General features: G+C 41.3%; 1 protein-coding gene across 4 annotated transcripts in view; it reads left to right on the plus strand.

The window, feature by feature from the left end:
* The window catches only part of Tmem62 (transmembrane protein 62), a 34,533-nt gene extending 14,331 nt beyond the window's left edge, over positions 1-20,202 (plus strand). For all 4 annotated transcript variants that reach the window (XM_032904038.1, XM_032904036.1, XM_032904037.1 and 1 more), the window contains 7 exons: positions 1,220-1,375; positions 4,312-4,471; positions 7,223-7,336; positions 10,069-10,153; positions 13,574-13,678; positions 16,948-17,066; positions 19,186-20,202. In XM_032904038.1, the coding sequence (XP_032759929.1) occupies positions 1,220-1,375; positions 4,312-4,471; positions 7,223-7,336; positions 10,069-10,153; positions 13,574-13,678; positions 16,948-17,066; positions 19,186-19,512 (1,066 nt within the window). In that variant the 3' untranslated portion in view covers positions 19,513-20,202. The remainder of the gene's footprint in view (positions 1-1,219; positions 1,376-4,311; positions 4,472-7,222; positions 7,337-10,068; positions 10,154-13,573; positions 13,679-16,947; positions 17,067-19,185) is intronic.
* The last annotated feature ends 582 nt before the right edge of the window (positions 20,203-20,784 follow it).

Below are 20,784 nucleotides of genomic sequence, written 5' to 3' on the forward strand. Positions count from 1 at the left end.
AAGGTAGCACTGATGTTTACCATTATTATGCCATGTAAATTCTAAGACACATTCATTAGGATGTAGGTTTGTTTGTTTCTTTTCTTGTGAGGAACACTCTCAATATACACAGCCCCTAACTAGCCTGATACTGACTTTGTAGACTGGGCTGATTGTAGTAGTCTACGTGCCTGTGCCTCCCGAGTGCAGGGACCACAGGCTTACACCACCATGTTGGCTTTTTCTTATTCCTTTTGTTTCTTTGTTGATTTGGTTCATTGGTTGGTTTTTGTTTTTGAGAGAACATTTCACTCTGCAGCCCAGGCTAGCCTAGAACTTACCCTTTAGCCTAGGCTAGCCTCAAACTCACTATCCTCTTGACTCATCCTTTCAAGTTTGCTGATACAAACCACCACAACTGGATTACTATATAGTTTTAAAGTCATGTGTTAACAAGAATTGTGAAAGATTTTAACAATAAGCAATCTCCTCATTAAAAACATTGTATTGGCGTGGGCCGGTCTGTGGCCCAAACTTCCAGATTCACTGGGGCTGGAAATTTTTTCCCTTGAATTTTATGCCAGACATTTTAGTTATTGCTACAATAGTAATTTAAATTCCTCAGATAAATAAGAGTTCATATTTGATGTAGCATTGTCAGTGGAATGAAGAATGACAGATCTTAGACTTATGATGTACGCCTCAGTTTCAAAACAGTTGTGAAAGTACTGTCTAAAATAAAGTGAACTAATTTTAAAACATTTATCTTTAAAATCAAAGAGTGTAGGCATTGTTCTAGCTTCATCACCTCAGTCAGATCCCAGATGATCAGACAGGGTGAAGGAGAAAGCAGTGGGAAAGAGGAGAAGCAGGAGCAACCTTACCTTGTATCAATTCATTGTGTAAAAGGTCCTAGTTTTGTGGGTTTATCTCTTTATCTCTCTTTATCTGTGTTTTACTTTCAAGCACCACCCCCCTTTGAGAAAGGGTGTCGTGTAGCCCAGACTATCCTTGAATCACTATCTGGCTAAGGATGACCATGAACCTGATCCTCCTGCCTCTACCTCCTGAGTGTTGGGATAGCAGGTATGTGTGTGCCTCACACCTGACTTATGCAGTTGGGGAGCGCAGAGCTTCCTGCATACGAGGCAAGCACTCTACCAACTCAGCCACATCCTTAGCCCTCCTTCAAGCTTAGAGTAATAGTGACTAAATTCCCTTATTCTCCTGTGGCCTCTAGGTACCGGATCTTTGCCTTTGATCACGACCTCTTTAGCTTTGCAGATGTAACCTTTGACAAGTGGCCTGTGGCTCTTATCACCAATCCTAAGTCACTCCTCTATAGTTGTGCTAAGCATGAACCGCTAGAAAGGCTCTTCTATTCCACACACATAAGGTATGTCTTAATGTTTCAGAGTCGGCTTTCAATCTGATGTGGATGAAGAACAAGTTGTTGTGATTGTTGTGGTATGAAAGCTAGGGGATGTCCCACTGTTTTTTTCAACAGCCCAAACATAAAAACTGTCCCCTGTTTCATTTCCATCCAATCTGTATTTATATATATTTACATATATATGCATATATTACACACACACACACACACACAGCTTGGGAGGTGGGACTTGAACCCAGAGCCTCATACATGTCAGGCCTGTGTTCTACCACTCTTTCTAGCCCACCCCAAAACATAGTTTGTTTAAAAGCTGATAAAATCTATAAAATCATCCAGAAACTCAAGCCAATCATAATTTTTGTGTATTTTATTCCAGCTTTTCTATTCATGTACGCTTACTCTGTTATAATCATGACTTATTACCTTATAATCTACACTTATTTATTTATAAGTATTAATTTTTTACACGGTTAGGGATAAAATCAGGGTCTTCCATGTTATAGTCCTCAAAGTGGTACAGGCAGCCACAAATATAAGCTCAAAGGACAGCCCTTTCTTTCAGCCTGAGATGAAAGGACAGGCTCCTGCTACAAAGAGCTTGAGGACAATGGGGTTAGTAAAGCCCAAACCCGCAGTTACACCGGAACAAGAGGGTCGAATGTTTCAAAGCTTTTGGTTCAGTTCATTAAAACAATGGTGGGCCTGTGTGGATTGTCCTGCTCAACAGGGTATGCTCCATGGGGCCAGGAGCAGAGGGAGAAGCACAAGAGGGAGTTAGCTGAAAACAGTAGACACCTGATACTTTGCGGCTTTCTTTATTCCTGTGAGGGGCTCGCTCTGCTACAAGGTTACACCTCAGTCCTGCATGCTCTACTTTTAGAAATTTGTATCATCAGGATTTTTGTTCGTTTTTGCTGAACAACTGCCAAACAAGCAAGAGTTGTATAATCCTGATGAAATTCAAAATAAAATTTATGGGGTTGGGGATTTAGCTCCGTGGGAGAGCGCTTGCCCAGGAAGCGCAAGGCCCCGGGTTCGGTCCCCAGCTCCCAAAAAAAAAAAAAAAAAAAAGAACCAAAATAAAATTTATGTATGAATTTGATAATGGTTATTAATAGAATTCTAATGAGATTATTTTTGGAAAAACATCTTTCAAACATAAGATCAACTTTAAAATATATATGTATGTACTTTTAAAATAATAATTATATATAATTATTTTTCATATATATTAAATATATAATATTAATAATATATAATTTTTTCATGTATATTATTTAATATTTATATAATAGTTTTTCAAGACAGGGTTTTACTGTGTAGCTCTGGTTGTCCTGGAACTCATTCTGTAGACCAGGCTGTCCTTGAATTCACAGAGATCCGCCTGCTTCCATATTAACTCTCAGGGAGCTCGGTGCTGGGATTATGTGTGTGTGCCCATTTCTGAAGAGCTTTCATTAGCACTCCAGACACTCCTTCACAGGGGGTTCCATAAGACACGTCTTTATCACTCTCATCAGCGGGCACAGTCAAGCAGATTCCTTTCTTCTTTGTGCACAGAGAATGGACCACCACTTAACCACTTTGTTTTATTTATGAAATGTCAGGATTGTTCTCATTTAAGGATGAACATCTGGTAAAAGTAGGTTCTACTTATGTTTGAATGATTGATGATTGTTTTCTTTCTTTTTTGCTTGCTTTGTTTTTTGGTTATTGGTTTTGTTTTTGAGAGGCAGTTTCTCCGTGTAGCCCTGTATGGCTCTGTGTAGTCCTAGAACTCACTCTGAATCTATATACCGGGCTAGCCTTGAACTCAGAGACCCACCTGCCTCTGCCTCCTGAGTGCTGGGATTAAAGATGTAGGCCACTGTGACTTGAATGACTTCTTTTTTTTTTTTTTTTTTTGATCTTTTTTTCGGAGCTGGGGACCGAACCCAGGGCCTTGCGCTTCCTAGGCAAGCGCTCTACCACTGAGCTAAATCCCCAACCCCTTGAATGACTTCTTAATAGTAGTGTTGTAGAAGTGAGTAAAAATTCTTAGGAGATTAAATTTTTATTTATTATTTTTATTGGGGGAGGGGCATGCCAACGCCATAGCATAACTGTGAATATCAGAGGACAACTTTGAGGAGCTGGTTCTCTTCCTTCTACCGTGTAGATTCTGAGGTTTAAGCTTATGTCACCAGGCTTGGTGAGAAGCCCTTTACCCACTGAGCCATCTCAGCACCCCTCTCTTATGAATGTTGATGAAGATTGCCAGATTACTTTTTTATTTTCTAGAATTAAAAATATTAGTGCCCCTCCCCCAGCCATGGTCTATGTAGAACAGGATGGCCTCTGCCTCTAGAGTGCTAGAATGAATGGGGTGTCTAGGCTACCACATCTGGCCTATCGATCACATTTTTAATGACATCTGGATATCTTGTGCTAGATGTTAACTGAAAGGCCTGGTGGCCCAGCTCTGGGTATGGCTTTGCTTTTTTCTGGCCAGTATATCAGGAATCAAATGAATTATAGGCTTGACATTAATTAACAGGATGTGATATCTATTTCATATTCTATCTCTAAGATTAAAACTAGGAATTCAGGAATCTCTTCAGAAAGAATTTTTGGTCTACCCTAGGTAGATTTATCAAAAAAACAAAACAAAACTGATTTTTCTTTCTTAAAATAATAATAATAATGATTTTAAGGGCTTGGGATGTAATTCTGTGGTAGAACACTTGACTAGCATGCTCTTAATACCACATACCCCCCCCCAACAAAATAGACGTTTCTAATTTTTTAGCAGTTCATTGCCAAACTGCCCAAAGCCCCTGCAGTAGCACAGTGTGGTTCCGCCTGCATTTGTTTCCTCAGGCTACAGTTGCATTGCTCTCCTCTGTAAACTCAATGTCCTCTACCTAAAATCATGCATTTTATATATGCTCTTATTTTAGAGTATTGGCCTTTTCCTTATCCCCCATCACTTCTGTCACTGTTAAGATTGATGGAGGTAATATAGGCCAGGCTTCTCATTTGTCTGGTCCTATTTTCATACTGAAGTGGAACCCTAGAAACTACAGTAATGGGACACATACCATAGAAGTATTCGTCCAGGTAAGTTAGTCATTGTTAGTTTGTTGTGTCAATGCTTGGGCTCTTGCCACGATGAACTCTGATTTGTGTTGACTGCTAGTCAATTGGTAGGCAACAAATCTGATAAACAGTAAACAGAGTTTGAGTGCAGTTTATTTACATGTTCTCTTGGAAGCTATATCTTCCTATTTTATGTGTCCGGGCGGAGAAGGCTGTGTGGTGCAAGTATGAGGGTGAGAGGACAAGTTGTGGGGCTTGGTTCTCATTTAAATATACCACGTGGGTCATGAGGTTCTACTCAGGTTCACTTAGTGACAAGCACTAAGCCTCACACTGGCCTCAGCAGTCTTCCTTGTCCCTCGTGATCTTCTTTCTTCCATCTATATCCCCAGGCAATCCCTAATCAGTTTTCAATCTTACCTGCTAAACCTGCTAAATCCTGGTGAGGTGTCAGACATGTAATTTTAGTTACTCAGGAGACTTGAGGAAAGATAACCATGAGGTCAGCCCAGGTATATAGTACGATACTATCTCAAAATAATTAATCTACTGAATATTAGCTAGATAACCTGGTTCTTTCACTCATTGATGTTAAAGTTCTGTCCTTTTAAATACACCACACTAGAACTAGTAACTGTAACTGTTATTCTCCTGATGTAACTGTCCTCTCCAAGGCTCACTGCCTCTTTCTGCTAACCTAGGCCTAGTCCTGGAAGCTTCCAGCCCCTGTACAATCTTATCTAGGCCTACAATGTTCTCAGTCTCTAAGACTTTCTGCTGAATAAGCTCACCCTTTCTTGTTCTTTCTGAACTCTACCTGGATGGTTCATCTCGCTGTCCTGGCTCAAACTCCTCTCCCGGGTGACCGATTCAATCTGGCTTCTCTCAGTTTCTTCTGAATTGATCTGCCTGGCCTTAAACTAACTCTAGTAATCTGTTCTGATCTCCTGGCTCCCTCTCTTTCTCTGGGTTCTTCTGTCCTCATCTGGGCCTAACTTGTCCTCTCTCTGCAACCTGACTCTGTAAAACTCTACTGGTAAAACTGCCTCCCTTCTCTCTCCTTTCCTCTTGTGATTCCTTTCTCTTAAGTAGCTTTCCTTTCCTTTCTCTTCTCATGAGAGTTGGACACACCCTATTCTGTCAGCTCTTTCTCTGACTCATCAGTTAGATGTCACTTTCACGCATGGTTGTTGCTTTCTACTAACTTTACCCTCCCTGATTGGGACTAGCGTGTGCTAATTGCACGTCTGTATCCCCCAGAGGGATTAAAGGTGTATGTTAAGGGCAGATCAACACCACAACTAAAAACAGGTTTTTCCAGTAAATAACACAATCATGGGGTTCACAGTGTGATCAACATCCTGCAGCAGATAGGCCTGACTGTGTGTGTGTTTGTGTGTGTGTGTGTATGGGTGCATATGCATTTGTTTGATTCAAATCAGAATCCAAACAAGGCTCACATAATTGCAATTAGCTAAACAGTCTTCTAATTAGCTAATTAGTCTTCCATTTCTTTTATTGTGTAAGTCCTCTCCTCATCCCTGACTTATTGTCCTCTTCCTTACCTTATTTTGTAAAAAATATTTTCTATGTTCATATATGTGTATGTGGTCTTTATGTATGTATGCAGTATGCATGTGTGGGCATGCATGTATATGTAGTTGCCTATGTGTGTTCATGCACATGGAGGCCTTTGGTTGGTGTTGGGGATTATCCTTATTTGTTCTGACATCTTACTCACTGAGGCAGGGTCTCTCAATCAAAGCCAGAGTTTTCAGGCATGAATGGTCTCCTTAGCTACCTGGAGGATTCCATTCCCATCTTCTGAGGTGGAAGGCCACCCTTCCCACCAAGAACTTACATGAGTTTTATCTGAGCCCCAGTCCTCATTCTTGTACACAGGGATTTCAGCCACTGAGCCACTTTCCAAACCCCTGCTTTATTGTTTGGTTGCAGGGTCTCTCACTGAACTGATACGAATAAATTGGCCAGCTAGTGAATTCTGAGACTCAGCCTCTCCTCTTCCTCCCCTAGGACTGGGGTTACAGATGTATTTGTTTGGTTGGTTGGTTGACTGTTTATTTATGTGTATATGTGTTTATATCTGTGTAAGAGTATGACAGCATTTGCACTTGTACATGCACAGAGGCTGGAAGAAGGCGGGTCAGAAGGAGTTAACAGGCATTTCCAGGCAACCAAGCTTGTTATATGAGTGGGAGGATCTAACCCCCAGTCATGATTGTATCAGCTCTATAGCCCATTCCTGGCTTTTTGCATGGATTCTGATGATTAAACTTGGGTCTCCATGCTTCATCAGTAAGCATTTTACCAACTGAACCATCTCTCTGGCCATTTTCTTATGCTCCCCCTCCTTCTCTTTCTCCTCTTCTTCCTCTTCTCCCTCCTCTCCTTCCTCCTCTTCCCTCTCTCCTTCTTCTCCTTCTCCTCCTCCTTTTTTAATGCAGGCTCTCACTGCCTCTGCATCTGGAGAGGTGGGACTAGAGGTGTGCACCATCACACCTGGCTCTCTCTTGCTCGTCTCCATTTTCTCTCCTCCTTATCATCTGAGCCCAGCACTGCTTCTGGGCTGTGCAGCTCCTCAGCCCCGCCTCCTCCTTCAGATTCAGCCTTCGGGTTTAGTGTGGGAAGACAAGACAGGTTTTCAAGCTCAGGAAGTCTTTGTTGTTGAGAAACTGTACATAGTTACATAACCAGAACCACACACCTGTTTAAGCATGGTTGCAGTTGCCTCCTGGTTGTTTTCCTAACTAGGATTCTGCTGGAAGGAGTACGAGTGCTCGCCACATATTTTCTGCTCAGGAGAATACTCATCTCACATTTGACCCTTTGGCATCCTTTATTCTCCTTACTGACCACTACATCGTGGTGAGTAAATTCAACTGAATGTTACTTGTGTCTGTGTGTTTGTTTGTTTCTTTTTTTACTGGATTTGGTGAATGCAGACTTCTAAATATTATAGTTATATGTCAAGAAATCTAAACCTTATAAAATCAAAGCTATTTATTTATCTATTTATTTAGATATTTGTCTAGAAAAATAAAATTCTTTGTGTGTACGGGATGAACATACCAGGCCCATGTCTGTAGGTCAAAGGACAACTCACTAGACTTGGTTCTCTCCTTCCACCCTGTGGATCCACACTAAGGCCTGAATTCAGGTCATTGAGCTTGTTGTCAGGTGACTTTATACTGCTCAGCCTTCTCACCAACCCAGACATTTCCTTTTCTTTAAAGATTTATTAATTTTCATGTGTACAGATATTTTATCTGCATGTATGTTAGTGTACCATGTGAATGCCTGGTTCCTTTTTAAGGTCAGAAGATCAGATCCTCTGGAACTAGCATTTGGATGATTGGAAACCATTATGTGGATGCTGGGATTCAAACCTGGGTCCTCTGTAAGAGCAGCCAGTGCTCCTAACACCGAGCCATCTCTCTAAACCCCAGGAATTCCTTTTGACTATTTTCTTTCTTCTCTCTCTCTCTCTCTCTCTCTCTCTCTCTCTCTCTCTCTCTCTCTGTGTATTTAGCTTTTATTGATTTTTTTGAGGCAAAGTCTTACTGTGTTTTTCAGGGTAGCTTTGGACATTTGAGGTCAAGTAATCCTCCTGCCTCAGCCTCCTGTGGATTATGCAAGTGTACACCACTGTATCTGACTATATTATTTCATAATGTGATTTTTAGCTGTGTTATATTAACATATATGAATATATTCTATTATTAAATATATACTCAACATGTTAAGGTTTATTTAGTAAATCATTAAATGAACGTATATTTATTTAACCAATTCTTTATTTTAAATTATTTCTAAATTTTTCTAGTAATTTCAACTAGTTTTTCCATTATTGCTAATGTAAGTTTCTTAGGATAAATTCCTATAACTGTCTTGCTAAAGGAGGAGAAGTCACACTATTTTTAATATAATTACATAATTTATTTACTGTATTGTTCCCCCCCCACACACACACACACATCTTCCTCATTAAAATATAAGGCCCATGAGGATAAGGGATCTTTGGTGTACCTATCACATAGTAGGCCTTCAACAAATATTTCTTGAGTGAGTCAGTGATTGAGGATTTTTTTTTTGTTTTGTTTTTTGTCTGATTGGTTTTGTTTTGTTTTAATTTTTTTTTTATTTATATGAATTACACTGTAGCTGTCTTCAGACACATCAGAAGAGGGCATCAGATCCCATTACAGATGGTTATCAGCCACCATGTGGTTGCTGGGATTTGAACTCAGGACCTCGGAAGAGCGGTCAGTGCTCTTAACCACTGAGCCATCTCTCCAGCCCCTGGTTTTGTTTTAATGTATACTATTCAATGGTCTGGAAAGAGGTTGTAGCAATTTGTACACTAGTTTCATGAGATCTTCCTTATCATGAATATCACAATCTACCCCTGCCCCATATCCAACTTCAAATAAAACAGATTACCCTACAAGTGTAATGAAACTCTAATATTGGTCTAAGTAAATTCAGAAAAAGCAGTACTAAGCAGTTTATTATACTATCAGTGAATCAGATATTTGGTTTGCTTAACCACGTTTGTTTTGGGGTTTTTGGGTTTTTTTTTGTTTTGTGTTGTTTTGTTTTTTATTACAGAGTATTTTTGTTGTTGTTAGTGGTGATGATGTTAAAAACAGAATCTTTTGTTTCTTTTTCTACACACATGTCTCATACCAAAGTGTGGGGTTTTCTAGGCTAAATAATCCTCTAGGCCTCAGCAGACACTGGGTACTGTCAACTTTAACTCAGTTCTCATACTGATGGCCAAGAGAGAGATAGCGACGATCCCACAGGCTAAGGTCTCAGTCCTATAAAGTCACCCTCTTCAGCACCTCCTTCTCCCAGCAGTCTGCTCCAGAGAGTCACCTAGGCTTCAGACGGACGAGCTGTTAACAGGAAGCTCTAAGGCATCTTTTTGGGGGTTTAGTAATTGCTAGACTGATTCACAGAACTCAGAAGAACAGTTTTCTTACTAGATTCCTGGTTTATTACTTAAGGATACAGCCAGATGGAAGAGAGGGCAGGGAGAATCTTGGATGTTCACATCCATGTCCTTCAAGGCATGTCCACGGTGCTAGCCCCCCCTGCTCTTGACTGGAGCAGCCTCTGAACCCTCCCACAGGATGTCTATGCCAGTCTCACTATGTAGGCATGGCTGGTCAAATTATTGAACTATGACTTATGAATTCTGCACCCTCTTCCCTGGAAAGCAAATCGAGTAGTATGAGGATGCGTGCCGATCCTCAGCGTATAAACAACTGGTTGGCCCATGTGTCACCAGCCCCTCCTTAGTGGCTTTCTAAAGCTTGTTCCTAATCGCAGGTGACATGCTGTCCACTCATTACCTCACAGTTGTTTCAGGAACTGTGGTCTATGGCCACAGTTTTAACAGGGAGTACTCTACTGTTTTCTATTATCCTTTATAAAATTACAAAAGTCTCAGTTGTTCCTGGAGAACAGAGGATAAAGAAGGCTAAAATGTGTGTTTCTATTGTGCCACTTCCAGTTTTGTTAATGAAGCCAGTTTACAGCCTTGTCTGGAGTCACGCCAGCGCTCTGTCTCACTAATGTCTCTTCCCCTGCAGGCCCGGGTGCTGTTTGTGTTGATTGTGCTGATTCAGCTCACCGTGCTCATTACATTCAGATATCTAGCATACCCGGAGCTGAGAGGTTAGTAGTCATGATTCCTCTTACTCTGAAACGTGTGCAAGGATCCCAAACACCCTGGGCATTAACAAGAACACAGAGGACCCTGGGAGGCACATCCTTCAAATGAGCACTCTCTCTCTCTTTGGGATAGTTCTATCTTGAAAAATAATTCTTTTCACCCTTCTACTGTATGGCAATAAAATGGGGTTTCATAAAAATGGGAGAAATTTACAATGTTATTTAAAATGACAAATTTGTAAGTAGCTGTTTTTACAAATAACTATTTAATATAATTTATGTTGAAATACATTTGAATAGAAAAAATAATTCAAATAATTAAAGATAAGGCTTTAATTCAAACTTGGAAAAATTTGGCTGGGCATAGTATACATGCATTTAATCCCAGAACTGAGGAAACAGAGGCATGTGGATCTCTATGAGTTTAAAGCCAGCTAGGGCTACACAGTGACACTCTGTATCAGAAATCTGGGGGTAACACTTAAGTGGTGCATGTGTAATCTTGAATTACACCCAGAACAGGCGGTAAAGCAGCTGCACAGGTGGCTTTGCCCATAGAGTTTGTCACTTCTCCCAAGAGGAATCTTTTACAGGAAAAGATTATATTTGCCAAGCTACCAAGGTGTCTTTGTCATATAGTAATAGATAATAAGAATTAATTGATCATTATTCAGCCCTGTTAGAAGAAGGTGGATTTTCAAATGAGGGCTGAGCAGGGAGGATCCTATGCCCTAACCAGATAGTTTTCCTCCTCCCCATAATCATTTCCTCACTGCTGAGAACCTGTGACTGAAGGAAGTGACCGTAGTGTCACAGTTATGTCTCATCTCAGAGGTCCTAAGGATCACCATCTGTGTCTGTCCTTGTCCCCACTCACCCTAAGTGGAGTGTGACTACCTGTGTCTGTCCTTGTTCCCGCTCACCCTAAATGGCGCGTGTGCTGCCTTGACCATAGTGGATGCTCCATAATGAATGATAAAGTCTGCTGCATCTTACCCTCACTGAGGAAGTCATGGAGACCCCACATGCTGCCATGCTGTGGGCTGCCTGCCATGGTGGCAATGCATACAGTCCCAGCACAACAGAGGATCCAGACCCAGAGGCTGGACTGAGCTATGCAGTGACACCCATCTCAAGGGCAGGAAAAAGATTTTTGTGTGCCACCTTGATAACTGTTAAAGATGATGCTTATCTCTTCTGAGGTAATGTCCTGACAACAGAGCTAGGCGATGACAGCACTGGAGAGAGCTTCTCACAAGGGTGTGTAAATGAAAGGGTAATTTGTGTTCCCACCCAGGATCTTCCTAGTGAAACACCCGTTTATAGACATGTTCATATAAAGGCCCAGCATTGACCATTGACTTACAGAGCTGAAGCATGTAGCTGCAGCCAGCCAACCTTTCCTCCCAGCTTTCAACGATGCCCATCGTTTACTGCGTAGTCTCTCTTACTTCTGCCGCCTGCTTCTGCTTAGGCTGAGGCTAGTAGGTGGGTAGAGAAGAGCAATCCACTTGTGTTCTTGATGGCTTGAGAAGTCTTTTCCAAGCAGGTGTCATGTGGCTCATGCCTATAATCCTACCACTCAAGAAGCTAAGGCAGGAGGATTGCCATGAGTATGAGGATAGCCCAGACTCATTAACAACTTCAGCAAAGAGGCTGGATATAAAATTAACGCAAACAAATCAGTAGCCTTCCTTTATACAAATGATAAATGGGCTCAGAAAGAAATTAGAGAGACAACACCCCTCACCACAGTCACAATATAATATAACATAATATAATATAAAGATAATATAAAGTATCTCCGTGTGACTCCAACCAAACAAGTGAAAGATCTGTATGACAAGAACTTCAAGTCTCTAAATTAACATCAAAAGAAAAGGAAAAAATTCATTCCTTAGAGGTTGGGGATTTAGCTCAAGGGCAAGGCCCTGGGTTCGGTCCCCAGCTCAAAAAAAAAAAAAAAAAAAAGAAAAAGAAAAGAAAAGAAAAAAAAAATTCATTCCTTGACTTTGTTGTGGTAATTCTCAAAAAAGAAAACAAGGAAAGAATAACCTAAGGACATTAAAAATATATAGATTCCTAGGCCAACCTAACCTCAGACAAATGAGCAGCAGCATGGAAATCTATTCTGGTTTGGGTGATTCTGAAGAGCAGCCAGGTTTAGAAAGCACTATTTTATAGTCCAAGTTCAAAAAGAGAAACAAGAACTCACAGCCTTTGTGTTAGTGTTGCGAGGGATTTTCTGTTAACTTCTAGTTCCTTTGAGGGTTGATGCTGCATTACTAATTTTAAAACAGCATTGAAATCGCATCAGTGCTTCTTCCTAGCTGATTGGCTTAATAGCTACAACACCTAGCTTCACCTTCTCAGTTATCTGGCCCAAAAGAAATATCCTCCTTTTACGATACAAAGAATCTAGTTTCAAAGTATTTGAACAAATTTAGGACCATATTTTAAAGTAAAGCTAGATATCGGTTTGTTAGAGCAGAAGTAACACAATACCATTTGGCCCAAACAACAACAAAATAATTTTCTCAAAATTCCATAGCTGAAAGTCCAGTATCAATGCTCTCCAGCTTCTGGGGCTTCTCTCTGTGCCTTATAGATGGATGCCTTCGCTCTGTCCGTCCACGGAGCATCTCTAGGTCCCTGTTGTCTGTCCACTGGCAAGTGGAACCGTATAGTTAGGGCTGCTGTGAAGTAAGAGCCATGTCATATGTGGGGAAGGACTTTCTGGACCAATACTCATATGTAAGATAAAAATGGAAAATATTTATATCTTTGATATAGCTTGTAGAAGTCTGTGCACTTGGATACTGAATCCTGTGAAAAGAGTAAGCTGTATTGGTCATCCTTTGAACATGGCACAATCTTTCAAATCTCCCTGGGGATAAAATAGTATACTATACACCTCTGGCACGTGTGTCTGTCATTTAAATTCATAATCTACCCAAGAATTCAATATAGTATATATATGTAGATATGTTTTATGTAAGTATACTGTCGTCTGAAGACACACCAGAAGAGGGCATCGGATCCCATTACAGATGGTTGTGAGCCACCATGTGGTTGCTGGGAATTGTACTCATGACCTCTGGAAGAGCAGTCAGTGCTCTTAACCACTGAGCCATCTCTCCAGCCCCCATATGTAGATGTGTGTGTGTGTGTGTGTATAAAATTATGTATTCCCTTCAGTGTTTCTGTCTATAAAATATCTTACAGCTTCCTTCCCTCTGTGATTTTGTGTGTCTTGGCCTCCAAGGTTCTGAATTTTTGAGTGACATCTACTCATGTAGCGAAAGCTTCCCTGTTGGCCAAGATTCACTGAGAGTGAGGGGGCCAGTGAAGTCTCCTAGAAAAGAGTTAGAGAAGTTAACTTCGCATGTATTCACCAGGTTTTTAATTTTTTCTTCTGTGTAGAACCTCTGGGATTTGCAAACATGACCACATTTTCCCTTCATATCTTGAGCAAAATAAACATCTCCTACTATTCTGTTTTGTTGCTGACCTTGTATACAGTGCTGGGTAAGTAAAGTGTAAACTCTGAGATGTAGAGAATTCTGCTAAAGAATATATTGAGAATTTTGATAACAAAATAATTTATACTCCATGTATAACAAATGGCATATAAGTCCTTCATTATTTCCTGGGAGCTAGTTTTAGTAAATAAAGTTATTTCCTAGTATGGTTAAAGGACATGCAGTCAATATCAAGTTAAAGTAATGGTGTTAAAAACACTAAAAACCAGGATTTATTATAGAGATATAGTAAGCAGTAGAAGTTTGTAAATGCTACTTTTCACAAAGCCTTCTCACTATCTGAAAAGTTTTCATTTGTTATTCCATTCATCAGTATTTATAATATTTTGTTTACTATCTGCTTCCTTATTGGAATATCCATGGGCATCTTGTCTCTCTTGTTTACTTACATGCCTGCACGGAACATCATGAGCATGTAGTTGGTGAATATTTACCCATGTGTGCTTTTTTCTTTTTGAGATGCCATCTTACTGTTTAGTCTTGGGTGGCTTGGAGTTTGCTATTTAAACTAGACTGACTTTGAAGTCAGAGGTCTGTCTGCCTCTGTCTGTCTCCTCGGTGCTGGAATTAAAGGCCTGTATCACCATAGAGATTTTAAAAGCAGTGAGGAAGGACATGAAGCAGTGGATCTCTGTGTGAGACACAGAGGAGACAACCTGATCTCCATAGTAAGCTCGAGGTCAGCCAGGTTAGCAGAGAGACTGTGCCTCAATAAAAACGCAACAACAAAATCCATCTAAAAACACAAAGGGCAAAGCAATAACAAAATCCATCTAAAACACAAAGGGCAAAGCAATAACAAAATCCATCTAAAACACAAAGGGCAAAGCAACAACAAAATCCATCTAAAACACAAAGGGCTCCTGAAATGAGGAACGGTTCCGTCATGTCTGAGGTAGTCTATTTTGCTGATTATTATACCCAATACTTCCTTTTATCACTTATAGAAACAGAAAGTCAAATGTGATAGCAAATTCCTGTAATTTCAGTACCTGGGACGCAGAGGCAGATGGCTGTCTGTGAGTTTGAGGTCAACCTAGTCTACATAGTGAGTTCTAGGTCAGTCAAAGTTACACAGTGAGTTTCTGTCTCAAATGAACAAACAAACAACAACAAAAACTCAATTTAGCTGGTAAGATTTCCCAGTGGGTAGAGACCCTTGCTACCTGAGCTTGACCCCCAGAACCCCCAGTGGAAGGAGAGAACTGACTCCTGAAGGTTGTCCTCTGATGTTCAACATCTACTGTGGTGTATGTCGTACACATGTGCTCGTGTGTGCATATGCACACACACACACACACCATGTGCATACATGATATGGTAAAATAAAGAAGGTTTTAAAATGTAGAAACAGCAAATGGACAGATGTCTTGGGGGTTAAGAGCACTGACTGCTCTTCCAGAGGTCCTAAGTTCAACTCCCAGCAACCACATGGTGGCTCACAACCATCTGTAATGGAATCAATGCCCTCTTCTGGTGTGTGTGTGAAGAGAGTGACAGTGTACTCACATACAAAAATAAATAAATAAATTTTAAAAATGTAGAAACAGAAAGCCCCACAGATCTTTTCTTCAGCTTTTTGTTCCCTTTTTCAGAGGCTAAAGGTGCTTTGGGCAAATTAGCCTGAGAGTTCCCTAGTCTTAGCCTTGTCTTCACACTTATGTTCCACTTTTTGGACTTTGCTTATTAGGAACTTCCACCAAAAACAAATTAAAATATGGTATTATATGCTTTTGTAACAAGCTATACAGCATGTCCTCTTTGGAAGTAAATTCACGTCAGAAGATATGATGGAGCTGTTTTCAATACTTGTCTTACACCAGTGAGTAAAACAAACGATTTGGTTCCCAGGCTGCCATCAATCAATTAGCCATCAGTCTATAAGTTGCTCTGTTTGAAGGATTGAAACTAACAGAGTTCTTAGGATGTGAATGAAAAATTTGTCTATGACTTGAAAGACAGAACATAATAGCAATTGTGTCTCTAGAAGGGAAACCTGCTTGTTCCTTAGCAATCTTGACAGAAGCCCACACATAAGGAGCAGGAGTAGTGACAGAGATGAGAGGCTCGTCAGCTTTCTAGGTGAAAACCAAAGGCACGAGTTACAGTGAGTGTTAATTCCGATTACATACAGTCGGTGGGCAGCACAGTGGCTGCCCTGATAGGAAGAGCTCATCACTAGTGACAACAAAGAAGAGTGGACGAATGCATCTTTTAAATTTTCCATTAAAAACAGCTGACGATGGGCTGAAGAAAAGACTCAGCACTTAGAGCATGTATGCCCTTGCTGAGGACCTGAGTTCGGGTCCCAGCACAACTACTCATAAATCCAGCTCCACAGAACCCTGTACATCTGGCTTCCACAGGCACTCAGGCGTGTGCCCACACTTAGCATGTGCATATTTATATAGTCTTTAAAATAGCAACAATCTTTACAACACACTTAGGGTTTTCTTGCTTTAAACAGTAGATCTTCTCAGTTACTCAGGAGTAATACCAGCTCTTTGTTAAGTGAGGCTGGGACGCTCTGGACTCACTCAGAGGACGAGGGTTCAATCCCTAGCACCCACATGGTGGCTCCCAATTAGCTGTAACTCAATCCCAGGACATCTGGTGCCATCTTCTGGCCTCTAAAGGCACAGCATGCATATTGCACAAAGCTGTAATACAGACAAAACACATTATAATACACATAAAAGCAAATGAAATCTCAAAAGAAATTTCAAAAGAAGAAAATATTAATGCATTATCTTAAGTTATTACTACAGAATGTTAAAAAACTAGATCATGATGATGTTTTCAGAATTTACAAACAACATACCTATTTCAAGTATACCATAGACTATAATGATGTCATAGCCTAGATAAGTGTGGAGAAAATAGCAGTCAGGTAGGAGACAGTGATTATCAAAGGAGAGATGCCACAAAACAAAATGCTTAATGATGCGGAGTTTTGTATCGATTGCTTATTCCTGTAAAGTTGTCTCGGAAATTATGCAATCGGACTCATGCTCTAAATTTCACTTTTATTTATTTTCTCTGTGTGTTAATGTGTGTGGACATATGTGCCACAGTGTTTATTTGGCAGTCAGAGGACAATTTGTAAGAGTCAGTTCTCTTCTTCCACTATCTGGGTCACAGGAACTGAATTCAGGTGGCCAGGCTTGGTGACAGGTGTCCTACCCCAGGAGGTGACCATGCTGGCCAAGACTCATAGTTGTAACTCTGCTTCTTCTCTGTCCATTGCTCCCTCAGGACCATGGTTTGTTGGAGAGATAATTGATGGCAAATGGGGTTGCTGCTTTTCATTTGGGATAGTTGTTGATGGACACTTCCTGCAAGGTGGTCTAACATTTATAAGTGGAATTATACAGGTAAGAGGTCCCCAGAAGAGCATCCGGGCCCTTTCAGACTGATTGTATCCAAGGATCTCCAGTTCCTACTGGGCAGAATCTTTCCTGCTTTACTTGCATGTTAGTGTCTTATCTGATGTGTGGCCCATGGCTGGTTTTCTCCCTCTTTAGTAAAGTCTGTATCTGCTTTTAGCCAAAAAGGCAGAGAAGTAACTGTAGGTATCTAAAACACATTGTGTCTGTTCTGGTTCTCCTTCTTGTTCCACTGTGCTTTTTGGGATAGGGGTGGGGTAAGGCAAGGTCTCTGTGGCCCTGGCTGTCCTGAAAATCACTATGTAGACCAGATAGGCCTCAAAGTCACCAAGATCCACATGCCTCCATGTGCTTCTATGCCCAGTTTTATCATACTCCTTTACTGGTGAAAATGAAATAAGAGTTTTATAGTAGAATGAATTTTACATTGCCAAGTTTAAAAAACTGATTATAGTGAGGAAAAATGTTTCAGAGGGTCAAGAAGAAAAAATAGACCCATAAAGAGAGTGAGTTATCCAAGGAAAATGCCAATGTTCAAAGTAGAAGTGGGCTTCCCTGGGCTGTCTTAGCAGTGAACATGTTAAAAGGTGGCACTGTGTCTCTGTACCATACTGTGGGACGTCCCCCTTCAGTGTTCTTGTTTGGGAAACACTGATAAAGTAGTTTATATTTAATTCCTTTAAAATGAACACACAACTTATTTACACTCTTGTGGTGCTGTCTCCAATTTCCACCCAGTTTAGTGGTCAGAAAGTATTGCCTTAAAGAGCCTAAGATGTCTCCCAATCCTGGACTTCTGTTTCTTATTCTCAGAATGATCTTCCCTCAGCTGACTCATTGCTGCCCTTCATGGTCAAAGAGTCTGTCTCCTAGTCACCCTTTCATGAGCCAATTACTCCCTTCATTGAACTTATTACAACCTGTAATTATGTTTCTTGTAAATGCACATGTTTGTCTGTGATATATACGTAAGCATATCTGTCTTTAAAGGATCCCTTTTTAATGTTTGTTTTATGTGTGTCAGTGTTTTACTGTATGTATATCTCTGTGTCGTGTGCCTACAGTTCCCTGGGAGACCAGAAGAGGGCTTTAAAACCCCTGTTTTGAAGTTTACAGACAGTTATCAGGGTTCATGTGGGTGCTGGGACTCAAACTTGGGTCCTCTGTAAAAGGACTTTAATCTCTCCTCCCTAGCCTGCTGCCCCCCCCCCTTTTATTTTGTTACTTGTTCATCAATGTGCCTCTGACCTCGAGCCTAGCACAGGGCCTGCTGTGTAATGGGCGCTTTATGAATATTTGTTGAATGAACCACACAACTACATCTGGTTATACCTATATCCAATGTATATGTCAGTACTCAGATGTTATCTCAATACTGATACCTACGTCCTCCTTTCACTCGTCAACATAGAATCTATCTCTGGTGTGTGCCTATGCAGATTACTCAGTTCATTTCCAATGTAAACATGGTTGTGTATCTACTCTTGGTATCTGAAGTATACATCTGTGTTATAGTAGGGACTTCAATAAGTGATGCCTACCTTTAGGATAGATGAAAGGACAGGCAAATACACAGTTAACTATAGGTCAACTGTTCTCTTACTAACAGGTATGATCAATGCATTAAAAATCAGACATGGGGATGTTTGCCCGGAAACCGGGAAAGGGAATAACACTCGAAATGTATATAAGAAATACTCAAGTTAATAAAAAAGAAAAAAAATCAGACATATGCTGGGTATGGTGGTGCAAGCCTTTTGTCCCAGGACTCAGGAGGCAGAGACAGTGGATCTCTGAGTTCGACACCAGCCTGGTCTACAGAGCTAATCCTAAGATAGCCAGACAGAAACCTTGTCTTAAAAAAAAAAAAAAAAAAAAAAAGACATATAAGAGCTGGAACATAGCTCAAGAGTGCTTGCAAATCCCTGTATGCAAATCTCTGTGTGCAAATCCCTGTATGCAAATTCATACATGCAAATCCCTATATGCAAATCCCTGAGCTCTATCCCCACCCCCGACCCCCAAGAGAAAACAATCTAAAGCCTTATTAGTAGAAGTTACTAACTAGTGATGTGGTAGGTTGATGGCTCTGTCTTCTTTTTTCTAGCTGGTGTTCTTTAACATCCCCTTGATGGCTTACACATGCTGGAGTCTGCTACAGTGCTGCTTTGGTCACAACTTCAGGTCTCATCTCCTCCAGGGAAAATACGTGCAGATTATTCCTGTTTACCTACTTATGCTTCTACTGTACACGTGGCAGGTTTATTCTTGCTACTTCCTTCATGTGACATATGGCTCCCTCGCCTTTCTACTCTCCCCATTGAGGACCTGGTTGACATTGCTGACACCTGTACTCATTTATCGTGTGTGGACACTGAACTCCACTGAACTTGGAATATTCATGGTGCAGTTAAAAAGTCATCTGAGCTCCTGAAGTCCATGGCTTACCGCTAGTGGCCTGGAAGAAGTCCAGCCTCCACATTTGTGGCCCAGATCTCTGCCCCAGTGGCAGATGGGAAAGCCAGTATCAATGGGTGAGCTTCAGGAAGCTGTCACTCCTTGGACGTCTGAATGTTGGAAGTGTTTACTACTGATTCCTGCTGTGTGGACTGCAGAAAAGTCTAACGAATGACTCTTCTTCAGAGGCAAAGAGCCCTAATCAAGGAGATTGCCAGGTTGGGGTCTCTGTGTCACTGAGTCCCTCAGCACTGCTGTATTTATTAAGGGTCATCCTGTGAAAAGCATCCAGCCCAAACGTGGAATTCAGGATGCCATTTTATGCCAAGGGAACCTGTGGAAAGTGGGCCTTTACCGCTCCTGAGACTTGACTTCCAAGCCTGTTTTCCCAAGAATTATGGGCTTCCTGCTTCCTTAGTCAAGGCCGTTTTCAACTAATAAATGAATGAATGACAACCACAAATAGTGGGTTGGAGAGATCAGTGGTTAAGAGCATGTACTTTACCTCCAGAAGACCTGAGTTCAATTCCTAGCAACCATGTCAGATGCTCACAACTGCCTGTAACTCTAGTTCCAGGCCAGAGCCACTGTGGACACCTACATTTATATGTGCACAGACTTACACGTAATTTAAAAAAATAATAAAAGATAAGTATTAACAAAGAAATATCACAAACGGATCTGCAATGTTGATAAACCTATGGGAACCAGAAAGTGGGCCTGGTGTTTGGGGGTAGGAGAAACAGTCACCGAAGCTGGAGTCAGCAGTTAAAAGTGCTGGTTGCTCTTCCAAAGATCACAGGTTCGATTCCCTTAACCCACACGGTGTAACTCCCGGCCTTGTGATCTGATGCCCTCTCTGGCCTCTGCAGGCACTGCCACAGACATCTTTGCAGGGAAAAGGCTCCGTTACTTAAAAGAATCTCTAATAGGTCAGAAGATGCCTAACTGGGTCTTCCTGTAAGGAGTGGCCTAGTGTCACGGAGGGAGGGGTAGTGGGGGTAGCCAGGGACAAGCACCTGAACAAGTCTCTAGATTTGCTAGGGCAGGTGAAGGAGGCGTGGCTGGGTCTTTAGGCCCGGCCAGAGGAGCGTGGGCAGGTTTCTAGGTCGCGGGGAGGCGTGGTCTGGTTTCTGAGTGGGCTGGATTCGGGTAGGCGGGTCTCTAGGCGGGCGGAGGCGGGGACTGATGGCCAGGCTGTCTGGGAAGGCGGAGTCACTACACTGGGAGGAAGGGGCGGGACGCGATG

This window comes from Rattus rattus, chromosome 5, assembly GCF_011064425.1.
Source record: "Rattus rattus isolate New Zealand chromosome 5, Rrattus_CSIRO_v1, whole genome shotgun sequence".
Classification (NCBI taxonomy): Eukaryota; Metazoa; Chordata; class Mammalia; order Rodentia; family Muridae; genus Rattus; species Rattus rattus.